General features: G+C 42.5%; 1 protein-coding gene across 1 annotated transcript in view; it reads right to left on the reverse strand.

Annotated features, from left to right (window-relative positions):
* NOD1 (nucleotide binding oligomerization domain containing 1) overlaps positions 1 to 25106 on the reverse strand; it is a 384901-nt gene that overhangs the window by 96206 nt on the left and 263589 nt on the right. Inside the window, exon 3 of the mRNA XM_086942080.1 lies at positions 6067 to 6241. Coding sequence (XP_086798206.1) covers positions 6067 to 6241 — 175 coding nt within the window. The remainder of the gene's footprint in view (positions 1 to 6066; positions 6242 to 25106) is intronic.

Raw genomic sequence — 25106 nt, forward strand, 5'->3', positions numbered from 1 at the left:
GACAGGTGGGACATGATTGGTATCTCAACGGTAGGAGACATGATTAAAAAGGGTAAGATCCTTCGATTTGTGGAGTTGCAGAAGACTTACCAATTGGAGCCCACGGAGGCCTTTCGGTATTTACAAATAAGGCATGCTTTGACTACGGCATTTCCCAGCTATGTAGACATACCAGAATCATCTCCTTTAGAAGATCGTCTATTAGATGGGCACCTGCACACCAAAGTAGTCTCCCTCACGTATAAGAAACTATGCAATAACATGCCAGACTCTTTTGCACAGCTCAAGGAAAAGTGGGAGGGCGATCTGGGTGCCATAGAGGATGAAGACTGGAGGCAAGGTTTGATGTCTCTGAGAGGCTGTCATCACACTTAGGTACCACCTGATCCAGCTCTGTGTTTTCCACCGCTCATATATGACGGGAATCATATTAGCAAGGATAGGGACTAGGACTGACAGTAACTGCTTCAAGGGCTGCGGGCAACCAGCTACTAACTTCCATATGGTATGGGACTGCCCAGCGAAACACAGCCGATGGGGTAGAATTGCAACACATATGCAATCTGCACTGGGGAAGGATATTACACTGACTCCACGATTAGGCTTACTCAACATCTGGGAGGCGACAGACTTGATGGAAACGGAACAACAATTCGTAACATTAGTATTCACGCTATTCAAGCGAGAAATCGCCAGGGGATAGGGAGGAGTGAAGCCACCTGAAGTAGCACTATGGAACAGGGAAATGGATAAATGTATGATAGCAGAGAAAGAAGTGTTTATAGCAAGGGGGTGCCCGAAAAAGTGGGATAGGAAATGGTCCAAATGGAATCAGTACAAAGGAGGGATTTGTGTGTCTCCCATGGTAGAGCTGGAGCTGAAACGACATGGAAACGGAATGCAAGATATGTAAAATATACTTTTGATTGAATTTATTATATGTGCGAAAATGACTGTATGTGATGCGATGGAATCACCACCCCCTTTTCTGAATCGTTTTTGTCCACCATAAGCGTGGAAGGGTATACTCAGATGTGAGTCCCTTGCTCATTGCACCATCAGGATTCAAGCAAGCCGGGCCGAAGACGGCTGAAATGCCAGAAACCGGTCCCCGGTAGCTTGTTTCCTTCCCAGTATAAGAATTGGCTTGGTAGTTTGGTCTCCCCTGTTCCCATGATGCACTGGACCAGGGACAGACTAATTTGCATATAGCCGGGTTCTGAGCTGCGATGGTGCAGTGAGCTAAAAAACGGTGATGGATCAAGCCCTGATCTTTGGACTGGGTAAGAGTTGTCTGCTTAATTCAGACACTCTGTTCATCACCACCCCCTTTTCTGAATCGTTTTTGTCCACCATAAGCGTGGAAGGGTATACTCAGATGTGAGTCCCTTGCTCATTGCACCATCAGGATTCAAGCAAGCCGGGCCGAAGACGGCTGAAATGCCAGAAACCGGTCCCCGGTAGCTTGTTTCCTTCCCAGTATAAGAATTGGCTTGGTAGTTTGGTCTGCCCTGTTCCCATGATGCACTGGACCAGGGACAGACTAATTTGCATATATCCGGGTTCTGAGCTGGGATGGTGCAGTGAGCTAAAAAACGGTGATGGATCAAGCCCTGATCTTTGGACTGGGTAAGAGTTGTCTGCTTAATTCAGACACTCTGTTCATCACCACCCCCTTTTCTGAATCGTTTTTGTCCACCATAAGCGGGGAAGGGTATACTCAGATGTGAGTTCCTTGCTCATTGCACCATCAGGATTCAAGCAAGCCGGGCCGAAGACGGCTGAAATGCCAGAAACCGGTCCCCGGTAGCTTGTTTCCTTCCCAGTATAAGAATTGGCTTGGTAGTTTGGTCTGCCCTGTTTCCATGATGCACTGGACCAGGGACAGACTAATTTGCATATAGCCGGGTTCTGAGCTGGGATGGTGCAGTGAGCTAAAAAACGGTGATGGATCAAGCCCTGATGTTTGGACTGGGTAAGAGTTGTCTGCTTAATTCAGACACTCTGTTCATCACCACCCCCTTTTCTGAATCGTTTTTGTCCACCATAAGCGTGGAAGGGTATACTCAGATGTGAGTCCCTTGCTCATTGCACCATCAGGATTCAAGCAAGCCGGGCCGAAGACGGCTGAAATGCCAGAAACCGGTCCCCGGTAGCTTGTTTCCTTCCCAGTATAAGAATTGGCTTGGTAGTTTGGTCTGCCCTGTTCCCATGATGCACTGGACCAGGGACAGACTAATTTGCATATAGCCGGGTTCTGAGCTGGGATGGTGCAGTGAGCTAAAAAACGGTGATGGATCAAGCCCTGATCTTTGGACTGGGTAAGAGTTGTCTGCTTAATTCAGAAACTCTGTTCATCACCACCCCCTTTTCTGAAGCGATGGAATTATATGCATTGAACTGTAAAGTCTGTCCTTCTTTTCAAATAAAAAAAATACCTTAAAAAAGTCAGACCCTCGTCAAATATGCCCCCAGAATTTTTGAAGTTTTGACCGGTACAGGAAGGGGACTGCAATCTGCAGGCCACCAGGCATTAGACCAGATGGAATTCTGTGATCCAAATACTAGCAACTCGGTTTTGTCTGCATTGATCTTTAATGAATTGTTCTTAATCCAGCATATAATACTGGATGTAATTGCATTTATATAGCACTTACTACCCCTGACAAGATACTGAAGGGCTTTTTAGGCGAGTAGCATGCTACTCCGGAACCCATAAAGGATTAGTGGTGAATTAGTATAGTGAAATATGAAATTAATTTGAGTGGTGGATATTTTAGTCTGTTATTTGGATTGAGAAGGATAGTGGAAAGATAGAAGAGGGAAAAGGTTTGCATTTATATAGTGCTTGCTACCCCTGATGAGGCACTTTTAGGAGAGTAGCATGCTACTCTGGAATCTAAAGAGGATGAATTAGTCTAGGGAAATATGAAATTAGTTTGAGCGGTGGACATGTTAGTCTGTTATATGGATTTAAAGGATACTGTAGGGATGGAAGAGGGAAGGGTTTGCATTTATACAGTGTTTGCTATCCCTGTGGAGGTGTTTAAGCACTTTTTGGCAGGTAGCATGCTATTCCAGAACCCAAAATAGGATCAGTGGTGAATTAGCATAGGGAAATATAAAATTTATTTGAGTGAGCTACATGTGAGTCTGTAATTTAGATTGAAAAGGAGTAGTGGAGGGATAGAAGGAAGGGTCTAGAAAGTTTTTTATTTTTTAACGTTAACCACATCTTTACCACTTTAACAAAATATGCTTATAATAAACGCTGCATTAAAAACTGGGCCTGGCTCCCAACAGTGTCATACCCCTGGGGACAGCCTTCTTTGCATTTTGCTATCAGAACCGCCCCCACATCACTGATCTAGTGGGCACTTTAAAAACTGTGGAACCAGTGGGAAGGGTTTTTAATCCTGGTATCCGAATGGTACTCAGTTGTGTGATCTTAGACATTCATTTTCTGTCTTTAGTTATCTTTACAAGATTGGAAGAATTTAAAATTCGACTTAGAGTTTTTAGTACTATGGGATAAAAAAACTGGATAAACTGGATTGGAACCCAACACATGCCCATTGTATATTATGTCTTTGAAGACTGAACCCAGACTTTTGGTTCACTCATCAAAATCTAGTGGGAAAGCCAAGATCCTGGGGACAAGTAGCAATTGTAGTTTAGGTTCTTCAGTTTCACCAAACTGTCTGATCTTTAACAAAAATTTGAAGCAAGTTGTATAAACATTTTTATGATTGCAGACACTCCAAATAGCTGTGTACGCCCGCAGAAATGTTTTTTACTATTTACTAAACCCATTTTAGGAATCAGTACTATTTTACGGGTTTCTACAATGGGTTTGAACTCCATATCGATTGAGTATCTGGAAGGGCATATTGGGAGTGGCCCTTTCAAAAGCCCCATTGATATCAGTTTAGCCCAGTTTTCTTTAAGGAAAAAATATTAATAATAATAATAATCTTCATTAGAAAAGCTATCAGAGACATTGTAGTCTGCTGACCTTTGCAGAACATTATCCCTGTGATTGAGTCCAATCGTATCGAATCGCTATTGCGACCTACCTCATAAATATTAATTGTGACTCATTCAGATTTGGAATTTGTACATAGTTTGGGTCCACACAGGTAGGAAAAAAACTGGTCCCAAATTGAGACTACTTTATGCGATGTAATAGTACACCTGACCCTTGTTATCCCAATGCCTTTGCTCCTTTATCTTTTGATGAGAAGTTTGAGACAGGCTCACTACCAAATTTGAGTACCAGGGACACGCACAGTTTTAAAATCAGACATGTTTAGAATGTTATCTTTATGGCTAAATGGGAACTGCTGGCAGGTAATGACTATCTGGCACACCACGGTCCTGGATAATGAATCACCATGTGTACGAAAGTGCCCTTTCTTCATGGCTGCCCCTTAACTTTTTGCCAGCTACCTGGTGCAATTTGACTGTGTGTATCCCTGGGTCCCTGCCAACCAGGTTCCCAGGCCCTGTGTTCTTTCCCTAACTTGTATCATTGTTTCCACAATTGGCACAACTCTGGCCTCCCTGCAAGTCCCTTGGCATGGAAGTCAAGGAAAGGTCTCTGAGGGCTGCAGCATGTATTATGCCACCTTCGGAGCCCTTTCACCACAAACAGGCACCACTGCCGATGCAGCCTGCGTGTTATGTGAAGCTAAAAGTGAAGAGTCTACATGGCACACATCCCTGTGTGCCATAACTGCCCAGCACTGTCCGGGGCCTAGGTATGTCACCCTTAAGGCAGGACGCCCTATACCTCTTGTGAGGACCTAGCTGCATGAGCAGACAAGTTCCTTTATCATCTATGGCCATTCTTAGATAGTATAAGTGCCCAGAAAAGCCATCCTGAGTATATGGTCCAGAAACTGGTGATTACGAGTTTCCTAGCACCATAATGGCTTTACTTGATCCTGGGATGTTTGGCATCAAACATCTCAGAATAATAAACATGCACTGGTTCCAATATCATATTTATTATTCCATGCACTCAGAGGGCCCCTGAACCAAACCAACAGCTGGTGTGCCCACCTCTGCCAACCCCACCCCTCAGGTGGGGTAGGTGAGGTGAAGCCCACTCTTCAGTGCTTGCCATCTTGCAGATGGCAACACCCTCTAATCAGGGTCAGGGATTGTGCCCACTCCCCCATGTGGGGTGATCACACTAAGGGTGTAGTCGGCCTAAAGATAGTAGCCCATTGGCTGCTACCTCAAGACCCTTAAAGCCTCTTGAATTGAATTATGGCTAGGTGGATTTCCGATACCTGTGCTATCAGGAATTTGCAAAGGTATCGTAATTCAGTGTTGTGTGATATTGTCGGGCTCCTACTGTTTTCCCTGAAAGATCACAACAGGACAAACCTGAAAAAATGTATTGAAGGAAAGGCCTGGAAAAAAGTCAAAACAAGCGGAATTTGAGGCCTAAATACTGATCCTGCATGATATGCCTAATTTTGAAATTCAAACCTACACGTAGTAAATATTTACTACACCTAGTAAATATTCCACCCCTCTTTAATAGAATATACGTCTTCGTGCAAATGGCAGGCCCACCATGACTTTGGAATTATGCACATTATTCTGACAGCTGGGAAAAGTACAGTCTCATGCATAGCCCACAGTTCAATAGAATATATAAAGCAGAGGCCCTCATATAGAGTATCCTGAGCCATTTGTTAAAATTCCACTTTCCTGCTAATTGTACTGCTCCCACCTGTAATCATGGAATTACAGCAAATTTAGACTTAAATAGGTAGCAATGTGTGGAAACAGTGTTTTTGAATTGTTTACTCATTTAGGAGTGTGTCAACAGCTTCAGCTTTATTCCAGTGATCAGAGAAATGTTTTTGCATTTTCCCACTTTCCTTCCATGATATGCAAGCAGCTAATTTCTTGTACCTGTAAATTTTAAATGTTATATATTGTGACAATGAGACTATCTAAACATTTTTTTTTTACTCTGAGCTGAAATGATATAAAATACAAGAAAGTAATTTGTAAGTTTGAAGTTTGATTTTGACCACATGTATTTACCAGGGTCTGTGTTGACCACCGACTTGTTCTGCATATGTGGCGAAGGGTGGTAGCCGATTTCTTTCAGCCAGGGTTGTAGATCGAAGTAGGCGTCGGGCACCTTCTCCAGGATGTAGATGAAGTACTCCGAGGCCTCCTCCCCCTTGCTTTGAACTTGGTCCATGATCTTACGCACCTGGAGGGAAAGTCACGCAGAATATTAACCACACAACCTGTGGCCTAGGCTTAGGAAAGCCAATGTATTAATCATCACAAGAGGCAACTTGAACCTTGGCACCGGGGTATAAGCACTATGTCCCCATTATATTTTCTGCACAAACCAGCTTGGAAAAAAAATGGCTATATTAATCAAACTAACTTGGAAGACATCATGGCAGAGGGTTCCCAGTAATCCTTTAAATAACTGCACATAATGTTATTTTGTGTTTATTATTCATAACATGCAAGAAGCTCAGGAGCTAGGTACATTTAAGAATGAGACATACAAAAATATTTATATCTTAAGAAAACAAACAAAATAACCCAGGTATACAATTCTTGCAAAAAACACAAACAGGACAATAGTCATAAAGTATAAAAGATAACAACAAATTATTGAAATTTATTAGCAAAGAAAGGGAATATAAAATTGGATATTCCCTCTGATGAAGACTAATAAAGGAGACGAAGGCCTTACAGGCCATTAGCTACCGTCGCCCACCAACTTGGACTGTACGCAGATGCTGTTTTAGTACAAGAAGGACCGAATGCCTTTCCTCTTCCTCCTCCTCCTCGTCATGCATTAATATTTTACCCGGATGATGTTTTGAGGCCAAACACCGAGCTCTGCCTGCAGCAAGTCTATGCAAATGGAGGTTATTTCCAAACGCCGGGAGTCAGTGTTGTAGCTTTTTAGTCATGGCTGATAAACCCCAGTGGGGTTTTTAGTTGAAGTTAGAGACTGTGCACCTCACGGCACAACTGCGCTCCAGCAAAAAACCTAAGGTAGCGCTAGCAGAGTAGCAATTTTTCACACCTCTTACAACTGTTTTGCTGTAGACGGGTTTGCCAGATGCGGCTCCCATCCTTACGGTGCAAAAGGATACAAGCTACACCTCACTGATGAGCCCTAAATAGACAGAAACCGGTCTGGGTTTGCTTCTGTTTCCATCTGAAGGGGTCCTGGCCAGGCAGTTCATGCAGGGCTGTTTCCACTGAAGAAGGACCAAGACTGCAAACATCCAACAAATCAAATGTTAAAGACAAGTGCTGTCATTTTAGGGCCTGAAACAATCTAGCCTTGTGATATCCCTCTGAGGATGGGTGTCTGCACTCCAGAAATATCAGAAATGAATAAATTAAGATAAATTAAAAATTGGTGTATGGTGTCACTGATGGAATACAAATGTAGAATTCTTTAGGGTGCATGCACTTTGTAAATCACAGTATCAGGAAAACTTGTATTACGAGCACCGAGCACAATTAGGTGCACCTTGACAAGTTGCCGTCTCTGGAAGTTTACATATTTCTTTACTTATGTGAACTTTTAGTTTTATTTGATGATATAAGGTAGGTTGCCTTTATATGGAGATGATATTATTGACTGAGGTTTTCTTTTTAATCAAGCCATTATTTGGTACTCGTGACTAGTAAGATGACACCTAAGGTAAGCCCTCAGTGCTGATATCTGTGTTGTGACCAAAGGCTAAGACTTTTAATTCCAACATTGCAAACTCAGTTCTTAATCCTTCCAAATGTGAGCACAATTACACTGGGTGATAGCAGAGCCTGTTATTTAGAGTAGTTAAAAATAGCAAACTGCTGCATAAGGGTTTATGCCACAATCAATAAGGAACAACGTTAAAGAAACACAGAAATAACAGAAATCAAAATGAAAAAGTGAAAGTAACACATTTTTTCTTTTAGTAAAAATTTAAAAATTGCATTTGCAGCACTTATAATCTCAATGGAAATTCAGCATTCATAAACGGGAATGGGGTAAAAATTAAAAGTTTTGGTTATTGTACACAATGGGAAATTTAGGGTTAGAAGATGAAATAGGGTTAGTAATAGGATATGTTTAGGTTCAGTGCCTGAGTACTGGAAAAGATTTTGATAAATGAAAATGATTCTTTATAACTTCTTCAATTTGAATTCATCATTGTATAGATCTTCATTTTGGTATTTTTAAGAAATTGGGCTATTAGTTGCGACGGATGCGAGGTCTTCACAAATAATAAGTCCACAAATTTCTCTTTAATGGGAACCAAGTACTTGATTGTAGAACTTGACTCTCTCCAAACCAATCCAGTGTCTCGATACTTTGAATGCTTTTTTGGAGGACTTGGGCCCTTGCCATGATGCGAGTATTGAAGGAGTTTTTAAGGCATCTTTCGAACCATAGACCCCATTTTTGGAAATTGCTCAAGGAAGAGGATGAATCTGGAAGGATACCTGGTCTGTAAGTCCATAGAAAACCTCCTACAGTGAGTTCTGCTGCCCTCCAAATTATTGATTAAAATGGTCTATTTTGGTCTGAGACCATTTAAAGGTTGTTTTCCATCAGACCTTGATGCAAAGCCAACATTCAGGAGGGGTGAATATAATAGCCAAGTTTATTTAATCCTCTTAGATGTTCGGGCATGGCATGGACTCTGCTGGAAAGAGGTCAAGCCATTTATGCTAAAATAAACTTTAAATGCAATCAGGCCCAGAAATCTGGCGAAACCCCTCGCTAGGATTAAATCTCTGCAGTCTTATCCAGAATGAGCCTCCGATCTGGGGACCCCATATAAATTGTCTGTCTAGCACATTCATGGCAGGAGCACTGATCCCGACGTCCTGGAAAGGAGGAGAAATAATCCCTGTTCATAAAAAGGGGGAAAAATTTACACCAGGAAATTACAGACCCATAAATTTGATTGACAACATCCAGAAAGTATTTAGTATGCAATCTTTATCTAGACTATGGGACTGGATCTCCGAAGCTAAAGTGTTATCCCACTTATATGCGGAATTCAGATCCAATACTAGTGCCATTGATCAGATTGTGAGATTCCTGTCTATTAAGTGGAAGATAGGAGACATTGGCATGGGGTTACTGTATGTCGCCTTTGTGGATCTGCGAGCAGCGTTTGATCGTGAACCAAGGGCAAAACTTTGGGTGGCTTTGCATAAGATCGGGGTTCCGCTGGGATTATTGTCCCAAATACAGGCTTTATATATGGAAACATTTTCCAGGGTTAGGTGGGGCCCACAGGGGAGTTGACAGAAGACATTCTAATCAGGAAAGGAGTAAGACAAGGGTGTATTTTGCCCCTACACTTTTTCTGTTGTACATAAATGGCTGAATTCCCTATCTTTTAAATTGTGAAAATGTCTTCGAAAAGGTGAAGGATTATAGAATACTGTGCCTCCATTTTTCAGAGGATTATCAAAGGCTCCTTGTGGTCGATCAATTCTCCTGGATAAATGTAACACTTTTGGTTTTTTTAGAGCATGGCCTGGAAATTAATATTAACAAAACTAAGTACACGGTCTTTGGTGCCAGGAGGAAAACATCCAAGAGTAAGAGTAAGGGGGGAGGAATTGGATAGTGTACAGGAGTTTGACTATTTGGGCGCAAGATTAGAAGATTCCCATAGATAGGTAGCCCAGGTACAGTAAAGTGTCATGACTCTAAAACATAGAGCAGGGTCTATCATAAGATTTTTCAATAGATCACCCACTTTTACTATCCCCCTCACCCCCGGGAGATATATAAGATTCAAGCTTGTGGGGGACCTATGTATGGGGAAGCTGTATGGGGGCACTGTAACCTTAACACCCTCGAAATGGCTGGAAATGCCTTTAAGGCCCTTTTGAGACTCCCCACCCGTGCACCAATGCTGCCAATTAGACTTGACCTAAACCTAAGATCAATTTCAGATATTGCTATGATGAGACCTATCCAATACTGGATAAGGCTCTGGACCAATGATGATTTAGGTCCCTATAGGGATTGCAGTTGAGTCGTATTAGATGACCACTATATTAGTAAGATTCCCTGGCTTGTCCATATAAAAAATTGGCTAATCAAATTGAGTTTGGAAGATTTCTGGCTGCAGCCTCTGCATTACCCCAGGGTGCTCAGGATAAGCTGAAAACGTTCTTTTGGAATTTGTATTCGGAGACATATTTTCTGCTGCATGCCCTGGTACCCTGGAAGATTCCTTCTTGATGTTTAAATGTGTACCTGAGTATGAGCAATACCTTAATAGGGTTATAAACCCACATGCACGTGCACTCTATGTAATATTTAAGTCGGGCATCTTACCATAGGCCATGTTTATCCACTCCTGGATGAAAAGGGAAACATATCAAATCTGTGCCCGATGGCCTGTCAAGTACCAGAGAATATTGAACACATTATTTTTCAGTAGGGGCTATGCTAAACAGCGATTACACTGCACTATTCCTCTTTGTAAAATTCTTAGTTTTAGGGACCACCACACAGCCCTTCGAGTATGTAAAACCAACACCAGAGACTGTTTGGTGTACTTAATCACAAGATCCCTTTTTTTAATTTTTTTTATTGAGCAGAGCAGATAGGCATTAAAACATTATACAATAATCAGTGATCAGGAATCAAATAGTTGTAATAACAAAATCTAGTAAAATCCTATGATTAATAACATTTAGCAATAATAATTGATATTAGTTTTGGTACAAAGCAGGAAATAACAATAAAGTGCTGAGTGCAATCGTTTCTATAGTCACAGTTTCAGTAAAGTGCTGGTAGTGCAAAGTGCTTTAATATAGCAAATGTAGACACCCTCATGTTATAATTGTTATCGTTTACCTTTGCCTACCTATTAAAGATGTATTTTACCTAAGCCTGGACCCTGCCGCACAAAAGTGCTAACGTGCCTAACCTATACTTCTTATATAAATAAAGTGTCAAGTGCTAAAGTGCTAAATGGCGGTCATGGATTGATCGCTATCAAAGAATTTCCAATTTTTGGTGAACTTTTTCATTGCCCTAACTCTTTTGGCGTAAGCCTCTTCAAACTTTTTTGCACTTCTCATTTTATTCACCGAGTTTGAGTACAATGGTATCTCCTCTGATCTCCAATTTTGGAGGATTAGGGAGCGGGCAACTGAAGAGGAGATAGCCGTGTAGGTTTCTTCGGCATTAGACAAATCAGTTATTTTTTTAGAAATGCCAAAAAGAGCGACCTTGGCTTCGGGATCAAGCGTCTTATCGATGGCCTGACTTATTGAAGAGAAAGTCTTGTGCCTTAAAAAGAACTCGATTATCACAAGATACCTGTTGGTAATATGGCACATTAGGTTGAATGCTCTTTAAAACAGTAAGCATGTTTTTGCACACCTAATATCTTGTCTCAAATGTATTTATGATTGGTTTCGAATCCCTTTTATTGGTGCTTTACCTAAATTTCGTTGCAAGCATCAAATGTACCTCATTTGCAATTTCCTTTAGCTTTGGGGTGCTTTTTTTATAATGGTTTTTAAAACATGATAAGATTTGTATTATCAGCATGTAATTTCCCACATAATTTTCTATTCCCTAAGAAAACATTTTAAATGAATTTGTGTGTGTTATTATATCTCAGTTCTAAATGTTTTATATTGTACCTTTAATGGCTCTATTGAACCGAAAAACAAAGAAATATAATGATGACTCTCTCAAGATACGGGAGCAGAGCAGTCCAAGGCCTACTCAGGGGAGCTTTGGCAACAACCTCAGCACAGTTCACTCCCACAGAAATGTTTGACCCCACAAATCACAGTCCCCTCGTTAATAACAAATTCCCATTCACAATTGAAAGAGGTATCATCATCAATAAGGCAGGCCTACCAGCTTCATCAGGGGGTTACCACATTAGTAACAGCAGAAACAGGCTAAATACCACCATTGCACCACCACTGAAATAAATAGGAACAGTACCACATTCAATACAACTGACAAAAAATTACCCTGCATTGTCAAATCTCAAATGTCAATAAAGCATTAGATTGAATACCGTGTCCCAGAGTCTTATTTCTACATTTATATTGCTGCTACTGCAGCTTTAAACCAGCCAGCAGGGGTCTCAATTCTCCATAACCTATTTGCTAAAGAACCAGCCCTAGAACTGCTTTTATCTTGAGTGCATGCCTATAACCCCAAGGAAACTTAGAGTGAAAGTAGAAATGTTACCAAAGGCCACTTGGAATGTAGAGGGGGCCCACCGTGTCCAGGGTAGCCCCCTACACAACCATCTCTGTGCCACAGTGCTCCTGCCTGCTTGGTCACCATGTGCTTAATATTCAAACTAGGCATCCCTGTTGCCTGATGGGGCATGCCTTTCCTTCAGGCCATTCTTTTGCTATGTAGCCTCGCGCCACCAGTATTTTAGTTTGGGTGTGTGCGCCCTGGTCCCACTAGGGTCACTCACCTGCCTTTTTAATTATGACTTGTGCTGTGCATGAGAATAAATAAACCCGAGTAACACCAAATTTCTTATTGAATACTTAGTGAAATGTTCATTTCAGGAATTCAGATGTGGCTGATGGCTGCTGTGTGCTGGAAAAGCTTTCAGACTCCCCCACACACCTCCATCAACCCTTTACCTCCAGAAAAACTCTCCTGAACATTGCAACAGGTGCAGTGCACCACGTCTAGGGATTTGAGTGGGCCCAATTGTAGTCGTTTTGTTTTTACTATCAAACCAAGAGATTGGTGGCTCTTTTTCTTTACTTGCATTGCAGCCCAAGACACCCATGCTCCCCCACTGTTCCTGAAGTCTCTACATCTAAAGCTGCAAACCAGGTGCTCTCATTCTATGCCCTGTTCCATGGCTTTTATGACAAAATCAGACTTGTGCCTTCTCCATTTATGAGGCAGAAATAATGCCTCCTGCAGTGTTGCCCATAAATAATTGTGCAATGAATGGTTCCCCAATTATTGGCTGTCATTGGGTAAAACAAAGACAGTGGTGCAATCCCTAGTCCTCTCCAAGTTGGACTACGGTAAAGCTACGACCAGGGGTGCCAAAAAACACACCTCATACCTTTGAAAGCTGCACTCCACGCAGCAGCCAGACTACTGTCAGAGGAGAGTCGCTCCATCCACATCACTCCCACTCTCAAGAAACTCAACTGGCTATGGTTCGAGGCAAGAGGTATACTAACTGCCCGCTTAACCACAATGCTCTCTAAACTGAAAAACCAATTTTTCTCACAAAACAACTGTCAAAATCTTTCCAAAAGAGACCTCTCTGAAAACTCTAACACTACTCCTGAATCCGCCTAAACTCAAGAAAGAAATATCTTGCACATGCTCCTAGAATCTGGAACTCTCTGCCACATTATTTGCGGGACAATCAATCATTCCCTCACTCAAGGAATAAACTTAAACTTCTTATCAATTAATACCTAAACCCTCCCCCTAAATTGTCTGACTGGCCTCATGCTCCCACCTTAAACCCTTCAAAGAAATCTGAGTGCCACTACCTCTGTGAAAAATCTGTGCAGCTACCCTCCCCGACTTAGTAGCACCCTACTTTAACTACCTCAGAAATATTTCATCCACATATCCTACCAGGGCTGGACTGGGAACTGAAAGCAGCCCTGTCAAATTTCCCCAGACCAGCCCCCATCCGGCATGTGGTGAACGAGCGGAGCGAGCGAGCCGACTACTACTTGGGGGGGTTGGGACGGTTCTTCCACCAAGAAAATTTTGGAAAAAGACAGACCAAAATGGTGCATTTTAAAGCACATTTTTCATAACATACTTAATTATATCAACTTTCAAAGCACAGTAAATAGTAGATGATGACCTTAAAGAGCACCAGGTTACCCAACCAGTCATATGTGTACCCATAGACATTCTTACAGAGAGCACCAAAAATAGACTGAAACATACAAACCTCTATTAGTAAAGGGAGCAGTCCTTTTTGATCTGTTTTAATTGTTTTTGAACATTGTAAAAAATTAGTGTGGTTGGTCGATTGTGGGTATGAAAGGGGCGGCTTCTCCATTTGAGTGGAGGAGCGTCGCCCCACAAAGAAGAGCCCCAGTCCAGAGCTGAAAAATAACAAGCATTTGCAATGCAATAGGTCTCACAATTTTTGAAAATTGGAGCTCTTGGTGTTTTCCAGATATAGTGGAGTGATGATATTTGCATAGTGCTATTTCTATTCATATGACCTTGCGGCCCTGGAGGGGGGGGGGAGACAAGAGTAATATGCTGGCTGTGGAAAAAAAAGTAACTATGGAATTAGATGCTCTTGAAGCCTCAAGATTTTAAACTGGACTATGTATTTCACAAACATGACACATAGTCTGCAACCCTCTGCATAATCTTAGATTTCAACACATTGTAGCTTAAACAAAAAAAAGCATGAAACGTGATGATGGGCACTGTTATGTTCTCTCTAAAGTTTAATTTGGCACCGTAAAGTTGCTGACTGTTGAATTTAAGTGCTAAACTGGTACTAATGTGGTTAATCTTTTCCCATCCAATAGTTATTGTTAAAGATGTTGTTTTTAGTAAAGTCTTTTATGTGCAATAAAAAAAACTTTCAAAATAAACATAGATGCACAGATAGACACACACAAACGTGCAAGCACGGATAGTGAAGAAACATGTATACACAAATGCACGCACAGAAATGCACACATTTGGAAATAGCCAGCTGCAGCCACATACACAGATAGATACAGCCACACAAGCATACACACACACTTACGCACAAACACACACATACAGGCACAAGCACATAAAAGCACAGACACGCGCTCACATAGACAAGCACATAAGCAAGCATGCACATACATATACAACATTAACAAGAGGAGATACATTTACAAACTCACACATGCATGAAGATATATACAAGCAAAGCACACTGAGAAGTAGAAGAGGGTCAGAGGCCTAGGCTTAATGACTCCACAGGATATATAGCCCCAAATTGACGTCACAATAAACAAAAGATATCCTGCAGTCGACATTTAACAAGACAAAAAAGAGACCTTGCAAAACCATATACTGAAAAGCCAAAAATACGCAAAATTTGTGCGGATTCCCATCACTCACCGAGCCCGGTGACATGCTTCATCATTTGGGTCTCCTTTTTATAGCTACAACTCCACCCTAATGATGGAGGAGCCCAAGGATGTTTTCAGGTATGGTATCTTGCCGATGTGAGCGAGTATAGTAAACAACAGGTATGGGAAATGAGTGCAGTGCAAAAAGTTACGTGGTGTGAGTTTAAAATTGAAGCAGAATCAGACTATGATTTTTATTCTTGTCTGATCCTGAACAAATATTAAAAACAGTGCAGGGACGGATTTCAACAAATAATCGTCCATTAACAATGGCTGAGATGCACGCCTGAGGTACCGACAGTTAGAGCGGTGCCTCCTTCTGTCCTGAGCTGTTGCCAGGTGGGGTGAGGTTTTTCCTCCAATCTCTTGAGATTTGTCCAAGAGGCGTGAGGAACGGAATCTGTGAGAAATCAAGCTCGCAGTGTATCCTTTCACTTTTCATTTTGATCACATCACTTTATTGCAGTAGCATTTTATATCCAAGAGGTCCTGATGAAAGCACTAGGTTATTTCTTTACCTGTAGGTGCTGAAACATGTCGACCGATTCTTGTTAATGGACGATTATTTGTTGAAATCTGTCCCTGCACTGTTTTTAATATTTGTTCAGGATCAGACAAGAATAAAAATCATAGTCTGATTCTGCTTCAATTTTAAACTCACACCACATAACTTTTTGCACTGCACTCATTTCCCATACCTGTTGTTTACTATACTCGCTCACATCTGCAAGATACCATACCTGAAAACATCCTTGGGCTCCTCCATCATTAGAGTGGAGTTGTAGCCCTAAAAAGGAGACCCAGATGATGAAGCATGTCACCGGGCTCGGTGAGTGATGGTAATCAGCACAAATTTTGCGTATTTTTGGCTTTTCAGTATATGGTTTTGCACGGTCTCTTTTTTGTCTTGTTAATTGTCGACTGCAGGATATCTTTTGTTTATTTTGATATATACAAGCACACATACACAGGCACCCATATATACCTACGCATATGTGCACTCAGATACACATGCATGTAGGCATGCACCCACACATTTACACGCACACACTCTTGTGTTTCTTGTCTCACCCCTGTGTGGTGTCTTGAATGAAATATTTATTTCACATTTTTTGCAAATGTAAGCATTTGAAGTGCTTTGACGGGGGCAGCTGATAGATGGAGATAACAATAGGGAGAGATGGGTGTGTGAGATGGAGGAGAGCGATATGTAAAACACAGATGGGAGAAATAGAGATACAGGTTTAAAGAAACAAAAGATGTTAAGGACAGAGAGCGAGATGGGGCAACATGGGTGGATGGTACAAAGAGAGCAAGAAGGAAAGGGGAGACAGATGAAGACAGGTAAGAGAGAAGGTAGAGGTGAATGTGTAAAGTGAGAGAGAGAGGTGGAGGGAGAGAGAGATGGGTCGACGGGTAAAGAAGTAAGACGGAGCAAGAGAGAGCGTGGGAGCTGGGACGGGGTGTAACAAGTGAGAGTTAAAGGCGCAGAGCCACTGCACTTTTCTCCCAAACACTGCACCGAGGCAGGATCTAAATCAACAGTTGAGTTTTTATTTCTCATAGGTTTTTAGCAGGCACGTACAGCCAACAAGGAAAATCTGTGCAGAGACTGTTAGCATGAGTAAAAATGACAAAATTATAAAGTATCATAAAATGTACAGCACCACTAATACCAGTGTAGGGCGTAAGAGCATTTTACATCACACATATTACACAGAGACAATCAATCAAACGTGTGTAAATCACTGTTTAGGAAATGTTACATAAGACAAAGGGCTACAATGTGTAGGAGTCACATGACAACCATAAAAGTAGGCAGCATTGTTTAATAGTGATTGGTCTGGAGAAACATAAACTCTGAATTTAAAATGTAATGCCATGGCTGGGGGTTCTCTTTAATAATCAGAATTGACTTCTACCCAAATGAGCCCTCTTTCTGCAAAATTAGGATAATCAAAGACTGGGGAAAAAACCATAACGCTCTAATTTATACCTTGCAGTTTGCATGCAGCTCTTACATGACAGTTAAGAGCTCACTGTTCTATGCTAGGATTTTAACTTTTTAAATGCAAGTAACAATAGGGTCGCTCTGACAAAAGCAGTAACCCACTGACCTATTTACATTATGTGCACTTTGCGATCTGCATGGTACATGTTCTTAGCAGCAGGCACATTAACCCTCTGTGCTTCCTTTGCATGAGTCAAAATTTCCAAGATAAAACACTATCTGTCTACTAAGAACATTAATCACTGGAGTTATCATGACATTTTTATTGTTGTCGTAAATTGTTGGAGGCCAGGAAGGAGGCAGCAAGTGCTCTTAAAACCATTTTATAGTTGCAAACATGACTCCCCCACCTGAAGTCAGCGCCAACCGCGGTCCATACAGGTAACAGCAGTTGGGTGATGGGGCTGGGTAAGGGGGGATTTCGAGGGACGGTGCAGAAGGAAAATTAATTATTTATGTAATTTTCCCTCTGCATCGTCCCTCAAAATCCCCCTTTACAGCGCACCTCTGGCGCACTGCTGTTACCTGCACAGACTACGGCTGGCCAGCACCTAGTGCAGTCACACTGCCCTAGAGCCTCCCTGCTCAAGGGCCCTGTGACCGCAGTGACAGTCACCATCACTCTAGGGTGTGCTGCTTCTTAGGCCTGCCTGCAAGACTGGAGGTGAACTTCAGAATGAATTGTAGTGGACAGGCCTTCAAGGTTAACCCACACTTGCCACTGCTAGGGTCGACCTGCTGGTGCTAAGACACTAAGGGCCAGATGCATCAAGCGAAATGCGCTCGCAAAAGGGCCAGATTCTCAGAATCTGGCCCTTTGCGAGTGCAATTTTTGCATTTGGGATGCATCATCCCAAATGCAAAAATCGCAAATAGAGATTTCGCTAAATTGCGATTGTTTGCATTTAAGGAATCTCAAATTGAGATTCCTTAAATGCAATGCATGAAAGTATCAAAAATAGCGAATTCGCTAATAGGGCACGCAAATTACCACGAAGTACAACTTCATGGTAATTTGCAAAAACTTTAAAAAATGCACTTTTGTGCATTTTTCAAAGTTTCATGTTGCGCACACACATGCCCTAAGATCACACATGCCCTAAGATCACATTCAGGGGTGTAACAGGGTGTCCTTTGGACTCCCCTGCACCCTTGAACTCGCAATCTCAATTTGCGAATCGCTAATTGCGATTCGCAAATTGAGATTGTCTTCCCATTCATTCCTATGGGCCTCTAGGCCCATAGGAATTAATGGGGAGGTATTCATTAATTGCGACTCGCAATTTGCGAGTCGCAATTAAGGAATTCTAAGGAATCGCTATTTTTATAGTGATTGCTTGATGCATTCCATTTTGCTATTCCTTATTAGCGATTCCTTATTTTTCGCTAATAAGGAATCGCAAAATGGATGCTTGATGCATCTGGCCCTAGGGCTTTTAAGATCTTGCGGGACCTTCTAAGGTCTAGTATGGGAATGTTCTCCCTTGGTGGGAGTGGTCGGTACACTGGTCATGAAGGCTGAACATGGTTCCCCAGTTCCAATTTCAGCAGCTATGAGCAAAGTGCCACATCCTGACCCTCACTGAACACCATACTGCCCCACTGAGAGAAACTTGGAGTGCACTGACCTCCTATAAAGACCCAGATATGAGACAATTGAAATTACGCACTAGACAAGAGCAGTATGCTGCCTAAAAAAAATTAACAACATCTTAGAAAAAAATAAACACCAATAGGGAATGCAATATTAAGTAAAGCATGTGAAATGTAAGCAAGAACAACATGGTTATCTCTTTCTTTTACACTAATTATTCAGAACTTAGGGGCATATTTACAAGGGCTTTAGCACCGCTTTTTTGGCTCAAAAAGCCAACAAAGCGGAGCTAAAACTATCACCCTTTTTACAAGAGGGTGCTAACATGCCTAATCACATGTTAACATCCTTTTTCCCAACGCCTCCCTTTCCATCTCTAATGAGATGCAAAGTGGGCGTCACTGGGCGTAACCCGGATGGACAACTTTGCAAATATCGCTGATGTTCACATCGCGATATTTACAAGGCTGCCCCAGCATTTCAGCACACATTAGTTTTTGGAGAAAACCGCTGTTGTCTCCAAAAACTAACATCTGCTAAAATACACTTACCTATCCCTAACATTGGGGTGGATTATACGGATACGACCCTGTGGGTCGTATCAGCAAGGTTATCGCCGTTTTGCAGGGAACATCGCTGGAAAACCAGCGATGTTCCCTGCAAAACAGCGATAACCTCGCTTGTCTATGTGAGCGTGTGTCTGTGCTTCTATGTGCTTGTGCCTGTATATGTGTGTTTGTGCGTAAGTGTGTGTGTATGCTTGTGTGGCTGTAGCTATCTGTGTATGTGGCTGGCTATTTCCAAGTGTGTGCTTTCTATGCATGCGTTTGTGTATATGTGTTTCTTTACTATCCGTGCTTGCACGTTTGTGTGTGTCTATCTGTGCATCTATGTTTATTTTGAAAGGTTTTTTTATTGCACATAAAAGAATTTACTAAAAACAATATCTGTAACAATAACTACTGGATGGGAAAAGATTAACTACATTAGTACCAGCTTAGCACTTAAATTCAACAATCAGCAACTCTACTGTGCCAAATTAAACTTTAGAGAGAACATACCAGTGCCCATCACCACGTGTCATGCTTTTTTTTTGTTTGAGCTACAATGTGTTGTAATCTAAGATTATGCAGAGGGTTGCAGATTATGTGTCATGTTTGTGAAATACATAGTCCACTTTAAAATCTTGAGGCTTCAAGAGCATATAATTCCATAGTTACCTTTTTCCACAACCAGCATATTACTCTTGTCACCCTCCCCCCCCCCACCTTATAACTTATTTCCCATTTTCTGGTTCTCCAGCGCCGCAAGGTCATATGAATAGAAATAGCACTATGCAAATATCATCACTCCAGTATATATAGAAAACAAAGTTCCTTTCACATGCATTGTGATTAGAATCTTGCACCCGCTTTGCCGTGGTGAAAAACCTCCCACCTGCAGGGCTTTAGGAGTTCCTTTCACGCGCATAGTGATTAGAATCTTTCACCCGCTTTGCCGTGGTGATGAACCTCCACCTCCAGGGCTTTAGGAGTTCCTTTCACGCGCATTGTGATTAGAATCTTTCACCCGCTTTGCCGTGGTGATGAACCTTCCACCTCCAGGGCTTTAGGAGTTCCTTTCACGCGCATTGTGATTAGAATCTTTCACCCGCTTTGCCGTGGTGATGAACCTCCACCTCCAGGGCTTTAGGAGTTCCTTTCACGCGCATAGTGATTAGAATCTTTCACCCGCTTTGCCGTGGTGATGAACCTCCACCTCCAGGGCTTTAGGAGTTCCTTTCACGCGCATTGTGATTAGAATCTTTCACCCGCTTTGCCGTGGTGATGAACCTCCACCTCCAGGGCTTTAGGAGTTCCTTTCACGCGCATAGTGATTAGAATCTTTCACCCGCTTTGCCGTGGTGATGAACCTCCACCTCCAGGGCTTTAGGAGTTCCTTTCACGCGCATTGTGATTAGAATCTTTCACCCGCTTTGCCGTGGTGATGAACCTCCACCTCCAGGGCTTTAGGAGTTCCTTTCACGCGCATAGTGATTAGAATCTTTCACCCGCATTGCAGTGGTGATGAACCTCCCACCTGCGAGGTCAAAGAGTTCTTTTCAGTGCACAGTGATTAGAATCTTTCCCTTGCATTGTCACCAGCAGAGCCGGTTTCACCTGACTTGGCATGAGAGAGTCATTCATAGAATTCCTTCCACTCACGCAGTGGTAGAGTGCATTGCACCTGCATGGTCGGACCAGTATTACGCCTGCACGGCAGAAGAGTTTATTTCACAAACAGGGTAGTTTAGAGCATCTTACAGCATGGCCACAGGCGTCATTCACCTGCATGACTGCATTGTTCACTTAACGTACATAATAGTGGTACATAGCTCACCTTACGTGACACTAGAAGCCTTTCACATTCCTAGTGATATATGTACTTTTGGTGAGTCACTTCCAGGTAGACAGCCTTCCATCTGCAGAGTTTTGTTCACTTACTTAAAGGCACAGGCACTTTGTGCTGCAGAGTCACAGTCAGCCTCTCACCTGCATGCTGCTAGGAGCTCTTTCCCTTACATTCAAATGGGCAGCCTTTCACCGGCCTTGGTGGGCGAGAGCTCCCCCTGCATACATAGCTTTAGACTGTATTGTGCGTGAGATAGTGGTCAGCACGTCTTCTGAATGGTGGCAGAATGTATTTCACTTTCATTGTGACAGTGAGCCTTTCATCCGTACAGGGGGAGAATGCCTTTCACTTTCATGGATGCTTTGAGCTGCATTGTGATAGAAGGTCTTTCACTTAAAACCGAGGCTTTTATCTGCGTAGTGGCAAATGCCTTTCACTTTTATCGTGGCAGTGAGCCTTTCATCTTTGCAGTGGGCGAATGACTTTCACTCCCATCGTGGCAACGAGCCTTTCATTGATATATCAGTACAGCGCATTGCACCTACATGGCGAGAGAGATCACATCTGCATGACTGTTAAGTGATCTCTATGGTTTAATAGGTGGGGTTCTAATGCTTTACATATTCAAGGTGTCACACAGCACTTTACCTCTAGGTCACGGTCTCAAGGCATCTTTGGACAGTTCTGAGTGAAGCTTTGGGGCTCTGTGTCTTGCAATTGGTTCAAATGGCAACTTTATTTGGTATAAGAAAAAATGCATGCATTGCTAGCTTCTTCATGTTTGATAAGCCATTTGAAAATCATCTGAAGTGGAGGTCTGTGTGACTTCCAAAATGAATGTATTGCACCACACCACTAGTCTCTCCAATCAAATGTATAACATGCTCCAGTGAGTGGATCCGCGCCAGGTTAGCCTATGCAGTCAGCAGAAAGAGCACTGCTTATTTAAAAACAAAAATAAATAATTGGAGGAGGGGCCCAGGATGTTTTCTTCGGAGTTTGCCACCACTACCACTGTGGAATGCTGCCCAATACTAAGGCTGTCCTGTCTCGACTCCAACTCATGGCCCTCACGACCTGGCTGTTCGAATTAGCCTCCGGGGCATGCGAGCGCCTGGATACCCTATCAGGTGATTAGCTGCGCTTTATAAATCTTGATTGATTTCTTCTCACACCCTAGAATCCCTGTTCTAACTTTCTCTTGTGGGTTCTTTTTCATTCATGCCTTATCCCTGTGTTTCACTGGTTTGATTTCTTTCTAACTTAATTTCTTCTGAAATGATACTCGCCGTAAAGCACTTCAATGCCTCATCAGGGTTAGTAAGCGCTATATAAATGTAATAACAATACAGTATAATGAACAGACTCGTACTTTGAGGACTCTGAACATGTGTAGAATATGAACCAGAAGAACCCATCACATTCCAGTCTTCATTGTTTCTGCATTTAATTGTCCAATTATATGGCCTATAGGAAAGGAGGCACATTTGAGGCTTTTGTCTCCAAGTCATTGATACATTGAGAGGTCGAATAGATAATTTCAAAGGTAAAACTTAAAAGAATAGTTTAAAAAGTCCAAGGAGAAGAGCAAGGGCAGAAACTTCTTGAGTGTTTCACAAATGAGGCTTGACAATGAATAATTGTAACTCACTCACCCTGGAGATCGGACCACCTTTAAAAGACTGGATGTGCTGAGGTTCGGGGAATGACTCTGAGCACAACCGAGGTAGCTTGCGTTTCGCAGATTTGATTTGCTGCCTGTGCAAAAGTATCACTTGGGCTTCTTACAGGAAGTCAAACATTTGTATATATATCCCAGGGAATGTCTGTGTGCACGCAGTCATCCAGGGGTTTCCTAGTGGATGATATCAAATGCTACTGTCTTGTTTTTTTTAAATGTCATATTTTTTGTGAGACAAATAATATTAAGAATTAATTACTTTTATGTTGGAGCCATTACGCAATAAAGGAATGATTTTGAAAGAACTCAAAATGGGTTTAATATGAGTTTTAGGGGTGTGATTTTTACATGATTTAGTTATGTCACATTTTGTTTGAAAACCCCATGCTCAATAAAATGGAAGGTGTTTCTGTCTCTGTTTCCCGCTCTGGCATGTACCCCCGCGCATCAGGTTTCCCTTCACATATTCTCTCCCTACAGGCTCCGCAATAGCGTAGGCAGCTGATGTAATGTTTTCTAATAACAATGAATACAAAGGCTTGTAATTGAAACTTTTAGTGTACTGGATAGATTGCAATATTCAAGGACTCTTTCGCTGGATTCCCGTAGCCCAGTTAAATTTTGCACTTTCACGAATTGCCTTTGTTTGAAGGGGAGAGGTGTGGCGCAGCGGCCAGGGCGGCTGACTCCGGAGCACAGGGCTCACGGTTTGATCCCCGGTTCAAGCAGCAGCTCAGCTCAGCACCAACTCTGGGCAATAGCTCACTTGGGTCCATATGTATCAAGCCAATTCGATTCGCAAACGCTGAAATTTGCAGAATTTAAGGAATCCAATTTTGCGATTCCTTAAATGCAATGTATGAAGAAAAAAAAAATTGCAAATTGACCTTAAGGAATCGCAAATTACCACCAACTTCAATTGGTAATTTGCAAATTCCTTGAAAAATACACATTTTTGCATTTTTCAAAGTGCCATATGATGTGCGCCACATGTGCACCCATGCTTATTTTCAGGGGTGCAACAGGGTGTCCTTTGGACACCCCTGCACCCATGAAATTATTCTTAATTTGCGATTCTCAAATTGCGAATCGCAAATTGAGAATAACTTCCCATTCATTCTTATGAGCCTCCTGGCCCATAGAAATTAATGGGAAAGTATTCCTTAATTGCGATTCGCAATTTGCAAATCGCAATTAAGGAATACTAAGAATTCGCAAAAAAAAAAGCTAATTTGTAGATACATCCCAATTTGCAATTCTGAAATAGCGATTTCTAAAAAAATCGCTATATCAGAATCACAAATCTGGTTGTTGATACATATGGTCCTTAATCTTTCCAACAGCCCCCAGCACCATGAGACGCTTCGTGGTGATTAGTTTCTGCTTAAAAATGCCTGGTTATTTTGCTTAATGTTGCATATTTTGTTCAAAAGCTCTCTGGACGACTGGCTAGGATGTGTCATTACACCCCTAAACGCCCACAAATATGGACAACTGGATGGCACTGGGGCCTTGAACTGTAGTCTGCAATTACAAACTCGAATCATTGTTGCATGTAGCCTGTATGCGTAAACAAACTGAATGACTTGAGGCACTATTGGCTAATTCATGTATTTCGTATTTTAGGAATCAGGCAATTCAATAGCATCATGTCTAAGCAGTGAACATGCCCAGCTAACTGCAAGATGTTGCTAATTCCTGAAGGACGCCTGCAAAGTTAGGAACAAGAATGCTTTGTTGGCGCCTAACCTTACATTTTCAGGCTTCTCCGCCGACTTTATCAGCCCGCACCTCCTCTCCTCCGCCGACTACATCCTCCTAGGGGACCTCAACTTCCACCTGGAGAACAACAAGGACCGCAACACCGCCGCCCTGCTGGACAACCTCGCCAACCTCGGACTCAAGCAACTCGTCAACACCCCACCCACTACGCCGGCCACACGCTTGATCCCGTCTTCTCGTCCAGCAAGCACATCGCCTTCAGCCACTCCACCGGACTCCATTGGACTGACCACAGCTGCGTCCACTTCAGCTTCAGAAGAACCACGGACCACCACCACCCGCAACAGGTACCTCACAGGAGCTGGAGCAAGATCACCGCCGACCAGCTCACCACCTCCCTCAACCAGAACCCACCCGCCAGCACAACCGACCCCAACAAAGCAGCCCTCAACTTCACGCACTCAAGGACTCCAAGAAGACCTGCCGCACCCTCGAGAAAGCCTGGCTCCTCGACCAGACCACTGACAACATGACCGCCCTCAAACACGCCACCCGCAAGCACCACCAGC

The sequence above is a fragment of the Lissotriton vulgaris genome, chromosome 10 (genome assembly GCF_964263255.1).
Source record: "Lissotriton vulgaris chromosome 10, aLisVul1.2, whole genome shotgun sequence".
Classification (NCBI taxonomy): Eukaryota; Metazoa; Chordata; class Amphibia; order Caudata; family Salamandridae; genus Lissotriton; species Lissotriton vulgaris.